We start from the raw sequence: 17521 nt of genomic DNA on the forward strand, positions 1-17521 counted from the left end.
GTAAGTATGCCACTTGTGAAAAGTTCAAATTAACAGTAATACACAAGTTACTGTTAATTTACACTGCTTGTAACAGTATTTTGCTGTAAAAGTAGAAAATAACACCTTCAAACTGAATTTCAGTATGACACTGATTTCTGTTCCTGCAGTATAATGGTGAGTATAATGGCATATCCTGGGGTTGTGCGGTGTACGGGGCACAGGAAATTGCTCTTAAAAACAGCATCTTTTTCATTTTATACGTAGAAAAATTTCTTTCCATAGATCTAGAATGGCAAGTTCTGTGGTTGTGCGGTGTATGGAACACAGAATCTTGCCTTTTTAACAATTAGTTTTCTACAAAATCCTAATCTACAAATTAGGCTCTCTCAGATAGCATGCATTTCCTGGGGTCGTGCGGTTTACGGGGCACAGGAAATTGCCTTACAAACCACTACTTTTGCTTAGTTGTTAGCTTAAAAACAGTAATTCCTTGGGTCGTGCAGTGTATGGAACACAGGCGACACAGGCTCCACAACCCGGTTTTAAAAGTCACGAAACCGAGGATCTTCAGACCTGACTGGCCAGGCTAGGGCAACCTAACCCGTTAACAAATAGCCTGCGGCGGTCAGGTGGTAAGTATGCGGCCCCCCTGTGTCTCCTTCAAATTTTCTCACAACCCCTAAGTTCTCCATCCCGTAGTCCAGCTTAGGTGGCTAGGCCGTGGATGCACCGGGACCTAGGACAACCCTATGGCCCATAGAACCTAAAGAAACTCTGGAGGACGAGTCAACCACAGCCTGGAAGGATCCAATCTCTTAGACTTCCAAAATACCTAAGAAACCTTTAACTTACCTTTAGACCTACCTACTCTCGCTCTAGGGCCTCAGCCCAAAATTTCCCTATACAATTAGCTTCAGAATTGCTTGATTAACTATGTACCCAAATGCAACGCAACATTCACCTCCCTCCTACCTTAATACTTAACCCTAATATTTACCTTAATAATTTAAGTTAGTCTGGGACCTACCTTAACCTACAGTAATACCTACCTTACTTACCTTATTCTAAGACTTACCGCTGTGCCAATACTTACCTCCAATACTGACCTTAATAGCTACCCTATTTACCATTATCCTAATGCTTACCTCAATACTTACCGTGATAGAAATACCTACCTAAAAGATACCTACTTACCTTAAATACTTACTGTAGGAACAATTAGCACCTCAACAACTAATACCTATCTTCTAACTTAAATACCGACCGATCTTAGTAACTCCTTTTACTTACCTGGACCGACTTACCGAAAGAACGACAGTTACAACTCCAATCAATTGGCTATGGGACACACCCCGGGCTCGACCAACCTCGGCAGGGCCTCCCTTGGATGAGGATGTCTAGTGATAATGGCAGAAACATCCGGTGATCCTGAGGTGCACTACTGAAGATGTGTCCTAAAAAAATAAACAGAAAATGAATACAAAAAAATAAATACTATGAGTTACAAGATCGATCCGAAAACCAGAATCCAAATAGTACTTAAACACTTGATATAAAACTAGATCAACTAATTATGAAGTGACCAAAACCTACCCAGATCTTAAACCATTGATAACTAAGATTCTTACAGGGAGATTCTAAGTCAGACCTTTTAGAAAATCCCGATAGCAAGAAAATAGTAAAGACACCAATCAAATGTTAGTGGATAGGAGTCATGGGCTGCTGATGGACGTGCGTCGGACAGTGCATTACCTTTGACTCCCCATTTCAATTGCTGAGTCGATGGACGAAGTAGGGGGAGTCATTGAGATATTTTCAATGTCCTTCCCTCCAGTACTACTGAGCAAATGCAGGGTTGCTATTAATCTACAGCAAAATCAACAGTGTCATGCTGAAATTCAGTTTGTTGGTGCTTTTATAGATACAGCATAAAACTGAAGAAGAAGAAGAAGTCGAAGTCTATTTTCCCCAACCCTGGGCGTCAGTGAAGCGTGTATACATACTTTGACTGCTTTGTAAATAGATTATATATTCATAATAAAGAAATCCATCCTTACTAACCTGTAGAAGACAGCTACACTCAAGCCAAGTTCACACACGTACACTGTAAAAAAAAAAAAAAAGTTATTTCACAGAAATTTACTGTATTATTTTATAGTTTGTTTGTTTGGTTTTTTTCTGCATTAAGTGTAAATGCCATAAAAACACAGTAAATTATTTTTATTAAAAATATTCACCATAAAATAAAGGCTGTAATCTATAAATTAATATAATGGAATATTATAGTTTTTTTAACAGAATTTTTCATTTACTTAATGGTCTTGAATGTTACATTACATTGAATTCTATGTAAAAAATACAAATAATACACATCGTATTACTGAATGTAAAATTAAGGCAACACTCTGTTTTTTTACTTTAAATTTAATGTAAAAAAAAGTTTAAAAAGTTGAAAAAAGTTAAAAAAAAAAAAAAAAAAAACAACAAAAAAAAAAAAAACCCACTTACCGTCAAAGAACGGCAAAAAACCCTTTAGTTATTCTACAAAGAATTTTTTTTTAAAAATACAGATATTTACTGTAGACATTATCTGCATTTTTACAGTCCAACTGTTGTAAAATAAAAACAAAAAAATATAAAATATTGCTAGAATGCTAAATAAATGTATAAATGTGCACAAAAAAAGAAAAACATTGCAGAAATACCTTAAAATTACCTAAATGAAATAATGGCTTGTTTTATACAGTATTCTTTTGTAAATTCATAGAATTATCCAATTTATCCTTAAGACTGCCCCATCAAAGCACACATTTCTGGATGTAAAACACAAAAAAATTATGTAAAATTATATTCAAATTATCTTCCTTTAACACCCATTAATGGTATCTTGAGAGCTTTAGGCTTTAGTTGTATGTGATTATCTCATCTATTTACAGTAAATTCCTGGTAAAAAAAAAAAAAAAAAAAAAAAAAAGTGGTTTGATAATGTACAAAAAAATAGGATCATGCAAAAATGGCTTACAAAAACGTCATTTTAAATATATATATTATATAAACATTATCTGAAAGTAATTACAAGCAACTATCCAATAGATCTACAGACTTTTCTAATTAATGTATGAAATTTACTGTATATAAATAGTATTTGACAGTAATTACAAGCAACTATCCAATATATCCATCTGACACTCTTCTTCAGAGGGACATTTTTTATATATTGTGTGTACACTGCCATCATTCTTCAGAGCCTGCCACAGCTGTGAGTACTGTAGCTCCCTCAATTTGTTTTGTGAATTGCATTGTGGGAGAATATTATCCATCAATAGCACACACAAAAATAAATCAAAAGTCAATTTTGTCACTTTTCCATTATGAACACACTAAACACTTAAACCTGCTGTATACTGAATGAGTGATCCAAATGTAGTGAATGACGAATGAGCAGAATATGCTGAATGAAACTTAATGACTCTTTTGTCCACTCTATTGCTGTGTTTTTTAGATATATATTGTATAGTCAGAATATACGTTCATATTTCTATCTCCAGTGGATTGGAAATGTGTTTTACTTCTTTAGGGGAGATGTCAATCAAAGACAGTCTATGCAGGCCCACACACTCCTAAGTAGAGGTCTAATCAAGCAAAATAGGCAAAAACATCTCTGTAGGTCTATCATCAGGGACCTTTAAACTGGAAGAAGCAGAAGAATTTAAAAATATACTGTTATGACCCAGCCTCAGAGAAACCCTGGCGCAACATGAAAATGATACTCACTCTACCCAGCTCCCAAGAAACAGCAGCAACTAAGGATTTTGCAGCCTTTAAATGTTTATTTCATAGTTGTGGTTTCAGGGTGAGTTAACAGCAAAACAACAAACAAAAGGGAAGTACAGCTAATCAACCTAAAATTACCTATTTAAACATAAAGAAACAAACATACAAATCATTGACATAACTCTTAACAGAAACAGGAGGAAAGATATAGGAAAAAAATGCCATCCACCCCTACAGAAACTGGGCTGTTAAATATATTTTAAAAATTATTTACAATGCTGTACACAGTGGGTCAGAGAAGCAGAACAACAGCAACAACAATAACAATAGATACATGACTAGCAACAGCAGGAACAGCAAGAGAAGGACATCCCCACGTCAGTGTGGTCCATGAGGTTTCCTGCGGATGAGAAAGCACAAAGAACTCCGGGGAAGAAGTCAAGTTAGTAACATGCATTAATGGTAAATGAATACATACAGATGGAGAGGAGGAGAGAGGAGCTCAGTGCATCAATGGAAGTCCCCCAGCAGTCTAGGCCTATAGCAGCATAACAAAGGGCTGGTCCAAGGTGAGCTTGGTCAGCCCTAATTATAAGCTTTATCAAAAAGGAAAGTTTTAAGCCTTTTCTTAGAGAGGGTAGAGAGGGTGTCTGCCCCCCCGGACCAAATCTGGAAGATGGTTCCACAAGAGGAGCCTGATAGCTGAAGGCTCTACCTCCCATTCTACTTTTGGAGACTGAAGAAACCACCAGTAAGCCTGCATTCTGGGAGCACAGTGTTCTAGTGGGGTAATAAGGTACTATGAGCTCTCAATAATTACAGAGATCAATGGCATAGAACCAACAGCAAGTGTGCCAAAAGGGGTGTTGCACTGAGTGAACCTCCTCATCAATAGGTTTGTACACTCAATGTCTCAAAAAATAAATAGAAATGTGGGTATGTTGACAGCTAAACAAAAAACAGGCATCTATAGATAGGCATTTATGCAGTGACTAATCTACACAGACAGTGAACATCATATGAAGCATCAACTATTGTGCAGTAAATCAGTTTGGGACATCTCATCCAGGTAGCATCGGTTAGGATCAAGCTCTCAGTGGCCTCCATCAGCTGTGATCATGTGGAGCCACTTGATAACTGGCAAAACACACTCAATGTAATTCTGCAGACCGGTTAGAGATTCATCCTACCTGATAGGAAGGGACTGCTTTACGGCTATTATGGAGATAGGAAGAATAATTTCCGCCCACTAATAACCTTGTCGATATACATTTGACATTTGAATATTGTATTTAAATAGACTTGAAAAGTCCAAACCTATCCTTGAATCTACTTAAATTTTAAGAATGCTACAGGAAGCGTTCAAGTTCCTTTCCCATACAATATGTTATGTCAACACTGTACTGATAGATATTGACATTTCTGTGAGTGTACTGAGAAGTTACACTGCTGGTCTTGAAGAACTCAGAGACCCCTCGCACTGATACACCGGGAGACTACGAAGGGCCACAGTGCATCTCATTTTCATGAACATTTTGTTCAACTAATGTAATTTCCAAAAAAGAATATAATTATTATGTTCCTATTTTTTTGTAAACAACCATAGTTGCCCAAGCCAGTGTTTGAGAATTATATGTATAAAAATGTTTGCAGTCATGTTTCCAGACTTTACAAACTTGCCAGGGTTGTAAAATACTGACTTGCAGTATTATAAAGTGCGATGCACTGTTTTGGCATCTGAATAGTCTCAAAACACATGGATCTATCCCTCCAACTGGACTTCTTGTATCATCACTGCTACCTGAAGCAACATGCCAACACTAATACAGACCATTTTTGGTCTGAACAGGGTTCAGACAGATATTCAGTCTGGTAATAGCTCAGTACATAAAAAGCACTGAGTCTACATATTCTTGAATAATTCAATACAAATATACTACTCCTGATGCAGAGAAAATCAAATTTAAAACATACCTCTGATTGCTGTATAAAGGGCAATGTCAGTCAATTTGATCCTGCGGGAACAGATTTATTAAAAAATATGAAATAATTTGTTTTACAGTCCTAATTGCTAATTATTCCAGTTAACAAGGACTTCACAATGAAATGCTTTAGTGACTTTTTAAATACAAAATGTAAATATTTATCTGACTTATCAATACAATAGCTGCTTTCGGGTGAGTGAGTGATTTAGTCCTAGACATGCACAAAACACAGGAATGTGAACTTTTGATTAGTTTACAAAATAACAGTCAAGTAAAAACTTCAAATGTAATATGGACAGGGTTTGAAGTGGAGCTACAATGCTAAATTGATAAAGTTGATCAATAGAAAATTAATCAGTAATAATATCGTAATTTTATAGAATTGTTTCACAAGAAAAAATGCCAGAAATGTGTTGGTTCCTGTTTCTCAAATATGCGGATTTGCTGCTTTTCTTTATGTTACATCACTGTGAATTGAATATCTCAAGGTTTCGGACTGTTGGTTGGACGAAACAAGACATTTGAAGAAGTTCCCTTGGGCTTCTGCAAATGACACTAAAATTGGTGTATTTTCTTACTTTGACAGTTTATAGACAACACAATTAATTGATGAGTCAAGAAATAATCGTTGGAATAATTCAAGCAATACCAACAGTATTTCAGCATACATCATACCGAGATTTCTTTGAAGCTCAAGGAACCTCAGCACTCATGTTTCACTTGAGCCTACGAGGAAAAATAAATGACAACGGATGTTAACTTAAAATATATGAAGGACTTAGCATACAAACATAGAGTATGTTCAATAGTAACAGTTCAGTATTCACTGGTTGAGTCAAGCTATTTATATCCCAAACCAAATTATTTAGCTTAGTATTTTGATATATTTTGTCTTTATTTGTGTACAATATTCAGACAGACTACACTACTTGTTTGAATGTTTACATTTTAAATGAATTTTGAATGTTTAACTACCTGAATAAACTCTATGCTTTGTTCCATTAATTTATAATTATGTACAAATGTTTAGCATCATTCATTTATAATGTTAATAAAGTGAGACATGGTTTGAAAGAAACACTTTGAAGTTATATAATTTTTCTTAACATTTGAGGTCACAATTCAAATGGCTGTATATTCACTGTTGTAAATACTGTTTGAGTAATTATGTCAAGTAACAAGGTTTGTGGAAAAAATATCTAAAATTTAAACTCACCGTAGTCCTCACTGTTAGCAGTCAGTTAGTTTAACACAGTGGTCCGAACTGACGTTTCTGCTGCGCTTATTTTATTGCTCTACTAGTGTCTTTGACAAACCAAATCTACTCAACAGTGACATGTTCCATCTTTGGTTAAAGCATGTCTCAGGTTAAAAAAAAATGAATATATTCCTGCACTACCTTCTAACCTTTGTATCCAGGCAGGCACGTGGCATGTTTGCAACAAGGTGGTTGACTAAAAACATATATACAACTAACTGCATCATTGTTTATGTCCCAGAGAACCACATGCTAGAGGACGTGAATAAGTGTCATCACTCTGCAGGAGAAAGATGTTGATGGTTTGGATCGCACTGCTGGGGCTGTTCGAGGCTATGCTGCCGGAGTTTTCCACCCAGTCACTTCTGAAATGGATAATTATGAACTTGGAGTCTACACAGAGAAGGTACTGGAGGCCACCAAGCTCCTCACCAACACGGGTACCACACAAACCAAGAACAGTAATGTGTTTGTTTCTGCCAATAGACTATGCACTTACATACAAGTGATTTGACTAGTTGTTGAGTATTCAGTTGTTGTTAATTGAAACTCACTGTAGTCCTCACTGTTAGTAGTCAGTTACACAATAGTGTGTCGAGTAGTATGTCGTACATTTTGCTGTTTACGGTAAAAATCTGTAAGTATGCCACTTGTGAAAAGTTCAAATTAACAGTAATACACAAGTTACTGTTAATTTACACTGCTTGTAACAGTATTTTGCTGTAAAAGTAGAAAATAACACCTTCAAACTGAATTTCAGTATGACACTGATTTCTGTTCCTGCAGTATAATGGTGAGTATAATGGCATATCCTGGGGTTGTGCGGTGTACGGGGCACAGGAAATTGCTCTTAAAAACAGCATCTTTTTCATTTTATACGTAGAAAAATTTCTTTCCATAGATCTAGAATGGCAAGTTCTGTGGTTGTGCGGTGTATGGAACACAGAATCTTGCCTTTTTAACAATTAGTTTTCTACAAAATCCTAATCTACAAATTAGGCTCTCTCAGATAGCATGCATTTCCTGGGGTCGTGCGGTTTACGGGGCACAGGAAATTGCCTTACAAACCACTACTTTTGCTTAGTTGTTAGCTTAAAAACAGTAATTCCTTGGGTCGTGCAGTGTATGGAACACAGGCGACACAGGCTCCACAACCCGGTTTTAAAAGTCACGAAACCGAGGATCTTCAGACCTGACTGGCCAGGCTAGGGCAACCTAACCCGTTAACAAATAGCCTGCGGCGGTCAGGTGGTAAGTATGCGGCCCCCCTGTGTCTCCTTCAAATTTTCTCACAACCCCTAAGTTCTCCATCCCGTAGTCCAGCTTAGGTGGCTAGGCCGTGGATGCACCGGGACCTAGGACAACCCTATGGCCCATAGAACCTAAAGAAACTCTGGAGGACGAGTCAACCACAGCCTGGAAGGATCCAATCTCTTAGACTTCCAAAATACCTAAGAAACCTTTAACTTACCTTTAGACCTACCTACTCTCGCTCTAGGGCCTCAGCCCAAAATTTCCCTATACAATTAGCTTCAGAATTGCTTGATTAACTATGTACCCAAATGCAACGCAACATTCACCTCCCTCCTACCTTAATACTTAACCCTAATATTTACCTTAATAATTTAAGTTAGTCTGGGACCTACCTTAACCTACAGTAATACCTACCTTACTTACCTTATTCTAAGACTTACCGCTGTGCCAATACTTACCTCCAATACTGACCTTAATAGCTACCCTATTTACCATTATCCTAATGCTTACCTCAATACTTACCGTGATAGAAATACCTACCTAAAAGATACCTACTTACCTTAAATACTTACTGTAGGAACAATTAGCACCTCAACAACTAATACCTATCTTCTAACTTAAATACCGACCGATCTTAGTAACTCCTTTTACTTACCTGGACCGACTTACCGAAAGAACGACAGTTACAACTCCAATCAATTGGCTATGGGACACACCCCGGGCTCGACCAACCTCGGCAGGGCCTCCCTTGGATGAGGATGTCTAGTGATAATGGCAGAAACATCCGGTGATCCTGAGGTGCACTACTGAAGATGTGTCCTAAAAAAATAAACAGAAAATGAATACAAAAAAATAAATACTATGAGTTACAAGATCGATCCGAAAACCAGAATCCAAATAGTACTTAAACACTTGATATAAAACTAGATCAACTAATTATGAAGTGACCAAAACCTACCCAGATCTTAAACCATTGATAACTAAGATTCTTACAGGGAGATTCTAAGTCAGACCTTTTAGAAAATCCCGATAGCAAGAAAATAGTAAAGACACCAATCAAATGTTAGTGGATAGGAGTCATGGGCTGCTGATGGACGTGCGTCGGACAGTGCATTACCTTTGACTCCCCATTTCAATTGCTGAGTCGATGGACGAAGTAGGGGGAGTCATTGAGATATTTTCAATGTCCTTCCCTCCAGTACTACTGAGCAAATGCAGGGTTGCTATTAATCTACAGCAAAATCAACAGTGTCATGCTGAAATTCAGTTTGTTGGTGCTTTTATAGATACAGCATAAAACTGAAGAAGAAGAAGAAGTCGAAGTCTATTTTCCCCAACCCTGGGCGTCAGTGAAGCGTGTATACATACTTTGACTGCTTTGTAAATAGATTATATATTCATAATAAAGAAATCCATACATAATTATGTTAAACTAATTTTGGCCATCTGCACCAAGATTTCAGTTTCTACTGATAGGCTAGATGATCAGTAATTTAAAGAATTTTCACTGTATTGATGATAAGGATTTAATCACATTATGTTGTATATTTGTTGTTTGTTTTTAATTTTAAACTGTATATTCTGCATAATTCAATCATTATATTGCAAGTCAAAAACTGAAAATCACTCTCTAAAGCTTGTGCAAAATACTGCACCAGAGTTTTAACTGGTTCCAAATGTAGAGACTACTACATCACTCCAAATTAAGCATCCCAACACAGGATACCAGTCAGATTTACAAATAGTTTTAAGATTTTGTTGATCACATCTAAAGAACAGCTTGTTCTGGCCCCAACCCTAATTTCAGACCATCTTAAACCCTTAAGTTTGATCATGCTCAATTTCTGTTGAAGCGGCAAACCGCACTCCTTAAGAGCGGCAGCCTCATGGCTTCCCTCTGCCGCTGCTGTGAGGGTCAGAGGCAAAGTTGCCATTGTGCGTACATTGAAAAAAATACAGGCAACAACGTTGACACCTGTTGGTGTGCAGGTACTTTTAAGAGCATGATACATATTTTCTGCTTTTGTATTCTCAGGACAAGGCTTTCTGAGGCTCGTTGCAGAGGATCATAGCTATCGTTGGAATTTTGAAAGGAATTACATGCACTCACACTCTCCCTGACCTTCGGATTGGCCTATCTGACCCTCCACCCCTGTCCAACATGGACAGAAACGTGACCTGCATTCATTTGCTGTGATGCTGCTGCTAATTTAAGACACACACACTGATCCTGCTTGTCTGTGGTTTAACGGTTGAATGCACACACACACACACACACACACATTAAACACTTTCAAGGGTGGGTAGATTTCACAAATTTGAGATTTTATCACCCTCCAGTCATGAGAAAACAAACAAAGACACAGTTGTCCCCAGATAACTCACACACTGACTGATTGGATGTTTAGCTGATCCTCAGTGTTTTAACTGATACTAATGATACTTTTAACTGTTGTCTCTGGCCAGAACACGACATGAAAATTGTTTTGTTTGGGATGCCAACATAACGTCATCTAGAGACCCGTGCATATATAAGTATAGCATTACCAGCTGTGTGTGACAGGTGTTCACGCTCCCAGACACCACTGAGAGAGGATGTCCAAATATGGAGTCTGCGGCCTGGCTCACTGATGACAGGAAATAGAAAACGCAGCAGAGAAGTAGAACTAGAAAGTTCATCTATTAGTAACAACAAACTTGATGTCTTTCTAAAACACATCACAGACATACCTCTTTTTAAAACAGGCTTTTCATAGTTAACATTTTGACATGTTAAAGCAGGAGAAGCACAGGTATAACTAATAATAATAATAATACCTGTATTCTATTTAGTTGCATGCTGTTGTTGTGCATACTGGCTCACTGACAGAGCTTACTGACACACATACTGCAAATGGACCCGAGCTATTCATTAATGTTATTAGTTTCACCTCTGCTTTCCCCTCATTATGACATGTCAAATTGCCTGCTGAAATAAAAGTATTCCTTTTTCTCTTCTTTCATTGGCATTGTCATGCAACATCAGATGCCATCCATCACAATGCTCTCACAGCCAGTCAATCACCTTGTTTTGACCTCTTAAAGACCTTTCTCAAACAAAAATGTTGACCTGTCAAAACAGGTGTAACTCATAACATTAATAATGACTGCACTCCATTTAGGCGTATTGGTGGCAAGGTTTAGGTATTGTGCATGCTGTCTCATGGGTGTGACTTACTGACAACAAAACTGACTGGAGCTATTCATTTATATCATTAGTTACACCTATGTTTTTGCTGCTGTGACATGTCAAATTGTTTGCCTTAAAAAAGACCTAGAACTGACAGTGGGTCAACTTGATTTTTTACAGGCATTGTTATGCAACAATAAACATGCCATCCCTCCTGATACACTCTCTCTCATGACCAATCAGCAACAAATAGTACCTTGTTTTGACCTTTTGTAGAACTTTCTCAAGGCAGACATGTTCTATTATTATATTGCCTTGTCCACAAACCAGGTGTAAAGAATAACATTAACAATGGCCAAATCTCTTTTAGGTGTACCAGGGCTGGTTCACAGCCTCTGTTATTGTGCATGGTGGCTCAGTGGCATGGCTTTCTGGCATACTTGGCAATGGAGCTGTTATTGGTCACACCTGTGCTTTTTCAAAACAAGACAAGACAAATTGTCTGCTATCCATTCAGCATTTATAAATGCTGAAGTGTAATGGTCAAATCATTTCCCCAAGTTTAATTACAATAAGCAAAAATGGAAAAAGGAAAAACATGAAAGATTATAGCCCGAGCCAATCAAAACTGAAATAAAAAAGGCAGGAATTATATATGTTTAGCAATCAACAGACAGAAACACAAATGAACTAACAAAAAGGACGAGCTATTTTCAGAATCCATTGCACAATATAATAATAACTACAGACATTTGTTAACATTGGGACCACTTTATTGCATCACATCACATTAAGTTGTTGTTAGGTTCATCCTATCAATTAGTTAGAGAGTGCTAAAGTCAGGATTACTTAAGAACAGTATGTATCTACAGGAAAATGGAAAAACATCTGAACTGATTTTGCAAGTAAGCCACTAGTAACACTAATGTGCATGGCAAAGCATGGTCATAACTTTTTTTTGTTGTGCATGGTGATTGCTTGCAAAATTAAAATGGAGACTGGAAACTGTACCAGAATTTTACAACAGCTGACTGCAAATTTGATTTTGATTTATGACAACTCACAACTATCTTGAGAGTAGATAAACAAACAAACAAACAAACACCAAAATGTACAAAAATAACAAAGGCTCTTGGTTTTTCTTAAAAAACAAACAAACAAAAAACAAAGAAAATCAGATGTAACATCTGATTGGGAAGGCCATGAATATTTTTATATCTGAAAATACTACCCAACAACATATGTAACAAAATAAATAAACAATAAATTAAATTGGAAAAAAACTAATAAAAGACAGGGAGCGCAGGCACCTTTGTTTCATAACCGTATTTTCTAATCTGATTTTAGTCTTGAGAGATCTGAAAAAGAAGAATTTGTAAAAAGATTAAGAAGTGCAGTGTTGCTCTGTTCAGATCTGGCATCCATGTAAGACTCCAAAATATAAACTGAAATTAAAGCTTTAAATAAGGGCAAAACATGTGGATTCAGCTGTTTAGTGAGAAATTGATAACTAGCAGCAATTCTGCTCTAACAACTGTCCACATCCAGTGGAGGCAGCAGTTTCCTTGATTTCCCTCAACCTAGAAAGGGCTCTAACATTGAATGGGCTTTTTTTACAGACTGCATTTGCAGGTGAAGCTGAAATGACTGGCTTCGCTGTAGTTAAGTGACCATGAGGAAGAGACAGCACTTCACTGGGGTAAGGGTCACATGAAAAGCCGTAAGTCCAAAAATAAGAGTATATTTAGTACTGGACAAGAGCTGAAAAAATGTTTTTCCAAAACATCTTAGCAATATGGAGGATCAAACCTGCCAGACTCATCAGAAAATAAATAAATGAATGATGGAATAATTGACAAGACATACAGTTAATAGACAAGATGCAGTGTCTGCAGCCATGCTAGCAGCTATGTGACGCTTACTTTGGTATAGAGTTACTTCGTGTAAAGTACAAATGTTAGCGTGCTAACATGCTCTCAGTGACAAATTGACTATGCTAGCATGCTGATGTGCAGGTATAATGTTTACCATGATGACCATCTTAGTAAAGTGTGTTAGTGTTCAAACATTGGCTAATTAGAATTTAAATGGTTTAAACATCAGCAGTGTTTTCATCAGTGCAAAGTCCCACTAAACACAAGTACACAAGTAACACAAGTAACACAAGTAACACAAGTAAAGCTGAGACTGATTGGAATGTCATTATTTTCAGGTAATAAACCAAAGTATTGGACAAACTTTGGTGTATTACAAACAAAATTTTGACCTGATAATGGCACTAATTGAAAAGTCAGCGGATTGCTAAAGTTATTACAATTCATCTTGAGTGGAATATCGGTGAGGGATCACCTCACTGACACACCAGTATTGTCTTCCATAAGCGATGCTGCCAGCATGGCTAAAAACAAATATATAAATATATAAAATGCACAAATAGACAAATGACAATAAACAAATAAATGTGTAGTGACTTAATTACACATTATTTATTTTACAGTCACCTCAGGATTTACACTTTTGTTTTTTCAAAGACAACCTATGGTGGTTGCTTGACTCCCCTTAATTTCCATACTTGAGGATTTTTTTTAAGTGGCAGCAAAGGATAAAATAAAAACTGGAGAATTTGTTAACTGTCATATTTTTCAGTTCCTTTGCACATTTATTATTATTATTTATTTATTCATTCATTCATAAATTTACTTATTTCCTAGTAAGTCAGGCTTGCATGAGCAATAAGATCATGTCTTTTCACTAAATGGGATTAGATTATAATAGTGTTAATTTTGTCTAGATATGGTTTATTATGTGTAGATTTTACTTTCATGGTACTGTTATAAGGACGGATCAGTTTATAAAACAGCTATAGGAACCTCTGCTAAATGGTCATGGGGACAAATGTATTAAACAAATTTTTACAATTGTTTAAAAATGTATAAACATTTGCAAAATATTAGCTAATCAACAGAAACATTCACAATAGCAGTTGGTCAACATGAGAAAGCAGGTTGAATGTATTCATGTATGTACTAATAAAATCAACACTTACAAAACACTGGTTTTCAGTTCCAACTACATAAGGCAGCATCTATAAATAACAGTTAAAGGACAACTGGCAATGAAAAGCTGAAAAAATGAAAAAGAAAGCCTGTCCTGGGAAACTGTTCACACAAAACTACAAACTGTCCAATAACAGCTAACTGAACTCGCATAGAGTAAGACTTGGAAGAATGATTTAAGGAAGCTAAAAGCAGAATGAAAAAACATCCTTCAGATACGATGAACGGCTATTTAGGCCTCCACAGCACTTTGACAGTGTCATTATCTGTTTGTCCCTTATGTAAGACTTCGACGTAATGTGGTAGAAAACTCCACGGCTGTCCATGTTAATGTTCAACTCCACCTTTTCCCTTTTCCTCCATGTTCACCGTTTCTTCATCCAGCCAGCCTATGTTTTTCATTCCTCAGCAGAAGGCTAATAACTGTAGCTGTAAACTTGCAGGAATGTTCTGTGCAGTTTGTCAAAGAAATCTTCAAGTCCATCAAGACAGAGTCAGAGGAAAAACAAAACAATTTATTTTCATATTATGTCTCCCTTTAATTTGAATTAAACAAAGTGGGAAATCCTTTGCGAAAGATATCAAAGTTCAGAGGAGGTTCCTTTGTTTTGATGTGCTTGATTTCACATGTTCTCCTTTTTTTCCCCCTCAGAGCAACTCCCAGTGTTAGACCTGTGGAAATTTATAGGGAGTCTTACGTCCCAGACATGGGACAGGAAACATGGCCAGTGTCAGCAATCCTCTTGAGATTATATCAGTCTGTCAAAATGACAGCAAAATCACATTATGTGCCACAATGATCCTTTGTCCTCTGTGTAGAAAAGAATGTTGTTTTTTCTCTCCAGGAGACAGGACCTTTTCCCAACTATGTCTTTAAGGTTAACAGAAGAATCTATCTCGTCCTTGGGGGTCATAGGTCTGTGACTTTGTTTTCTACAGCAGCAGCAATCTGTTGGAGCCTGTAGCCAAGCTGCATCTTCTGGGCTGTTGAGTCCTCTTCCAGGGCTGTGATAATCTGACAGAAGATGGAGAGAGTTGGATGAAAATTGTTACGTATTACTTAAATAGACCTGTATGAAGTATTGTGTGATAATGGACTTATCCTTTTATGAGTGGAAGTAGGATTTGAGGGACACCTATGTTATTGACCGTTCCCTGATGTAATTGTCTTATCATAGCTTAGCAACTGTAACTGGGGATGGCAGGTCTGTCAAAGTTTGGATTTCTCAACATGCCCAAGCTGTGTGCTCATGCGGGCTCCAGTTAGAGTGATATTCAGCATTTCAAAAACCAAAAACACAAGAGCAAGTGTAAGGAATGGATTAAATTGTGTGTTTCATATTAAATTAATGTTTAGTGTTTAAATTAATATTTACCTACAATGGTACTGCATTACTACTGCCCAGTGCTTACAGGGACTTGATGTTTGTACATGTAATCTAGATTAAAATGCAACAACAGCACAACATACAGTACATACATACTTGCACTTTAGTGACACTCACCTGATCATAGTATTTGTTGATGTACTTGTACAGCTCATGTAAAGCCACAAGACAGTTGACTTCAGCAGTATAATTCTGTATTGGGAGAATAAAAATAGAGAAGTGAAGAAACATCGGGTTGGGGGGGGCCTGTTAAAACCGCAATAGTTACCATTCATATTTTATCTCAAACTCCACATATAGCTTGTTAGGCAAGAAAAACGTTATTTTTGCAAAGTGGGAAAACAAGAGCGGGTGACATACACGGGAGAGTTCTGCCAGAGCTGAGTTCATCTCCTGGTCACTGGCAGAGATGGTCTGACGGATGTCTGCATAGTACCTGTGTGGAGAGGAGAGGGAAGAGATGAATAAATTTGTATGGAGATAAAGAGAGGAATGATTGGTAAAATTAACACTGTCTCTATTCTTGTCCTCTATTTTATTTTAAATACCCTACACTATTTTACAGCATCTGTCATACAAAGCCCCCTAACCTCATCCTGACCGCAAACTGCAGAGAGAACATATGTCCACAGACAAAGTGATGTGAAACAACCGTACTACAAATTGAATGAGGGTAGAGGAACAGAGTTTTATAAAAAGCAGAGCTATTTATGTCACAGCAGAGCCAAACTCAGGTCAGTTTGTCAGACAAATAGTGCTGTCTCAATTTATATTCATTGAGCAAATAACCATAACATATTAAATGTTGTTTGCTCAATCAGTGTTTGTATCATGTTTTTTGCAACTGCAGTTGCTAATAAATGTGTGATTCAATATGATAATGGCACATGTTTAATTCATACCTATAATATTTTTAGCTTAAACTTGCATTAATTGATTTTTGGGGGCAGCACAACATGCTGTCAACACAACACTCACATATTATCACCTTATAAAGTTGATATAGTGAAACATGTTAGCAAACAGTCACCTATTTACACATCCAGAAGACATGGAGAAATATTAGCATTCATTTGGAGTCTTGTTTTCAAGTGACCTGACAAATATAAATCCAATATTCTGTTATGTTTTGGAGGGAAATATCTGGCTCTTTGTCTGCTAAATTCTCCACTTGGTTCACTAACTCACCAGAATGTCAGCCTCCTGTAGTCAGAAATAACAGTGATGAGAGGTGTTAGACTGAATCAAACAGTAAAGCTGGGAGCTGTGAAACCAAAACAATGAGCTGAAAGACACTAAAATGCTCCGCATAGATGAGGGGAGCTGCAGAGTTGAGTGATAATTCTCTGTCGCCTCATCACTACAAGCGACTTCTTTCACATTATATTGACATTATTACACATTAGTCATTTTTTCCATTAGTGATACAATATTGGTTCGAGCAGCTTTAAATATAAGCTACAACAGATGTTTTACTGTAGAGATGTGGTGTTTGTGCTGCTAATGAAACAAATGATAATGACAATAACTGGAAAAAAAATTGCTATATTGAGGTTAATATTCTTAATATAAAGTTACTCTGGGCAGACTTGGCAGTGAGAGGTAACTTTCTGTAAGTAATACCAGGCATAAAGGCATTCTTACACTGATGTCTT

General features: G+C 36.9%; 1 protein-coding gene across 4 annotated transcripts in view; it reads right to left on the reverse strand.

The window, feature by feature from the left end:
• Positions 1 to 13879: 13879 nt before the first annotated feature.
• The window catches only part of LOC121895926 (plexin-B1-like), a 64197-nt gene continuing 60555 nt past the window's right edge, over positions 13880 to 17521 (reverse strand). For all 4 annotated transcript variants that reach the window (XM_042409479.1, XM_042409482.1, XM_042409481.1 and 1 more), the window contains 3 exons: positions 16227 to 16302; positions 15984 to 16058; positions 13880 to 15493 (listed from right to left, as the gene is read on the reverse strand). In XM_042409479.1, coding sequence (XP_042265413.1) covers positions 15389 to 15493; positions 15984 to 16058; positions 16227 to 16302 — 256 coding nt within the window. In that variant the 3' untranslated portion in view covers positions 13880 to 15388. The remainder of the gene's footprint in view (positions 15494 to 15983; positions 16059 to 16226; positions 16303 to 17521) is intronic.

This window comes from Thunnus maccoyii, chromosome 4 (genome assembly GCF_910596095.1).
Source record: "Thunnus maccoyii chromosome 4, fThuMac1.1, whole genome shotgun sequence".
In the NCBI taxonomy this organism is placed as follows: Eukaryota; Metazoa; Chordata; class Actinopteri; order Scombriformes; family Scombridae; genus Thunnus; species Thunnus maccoyii.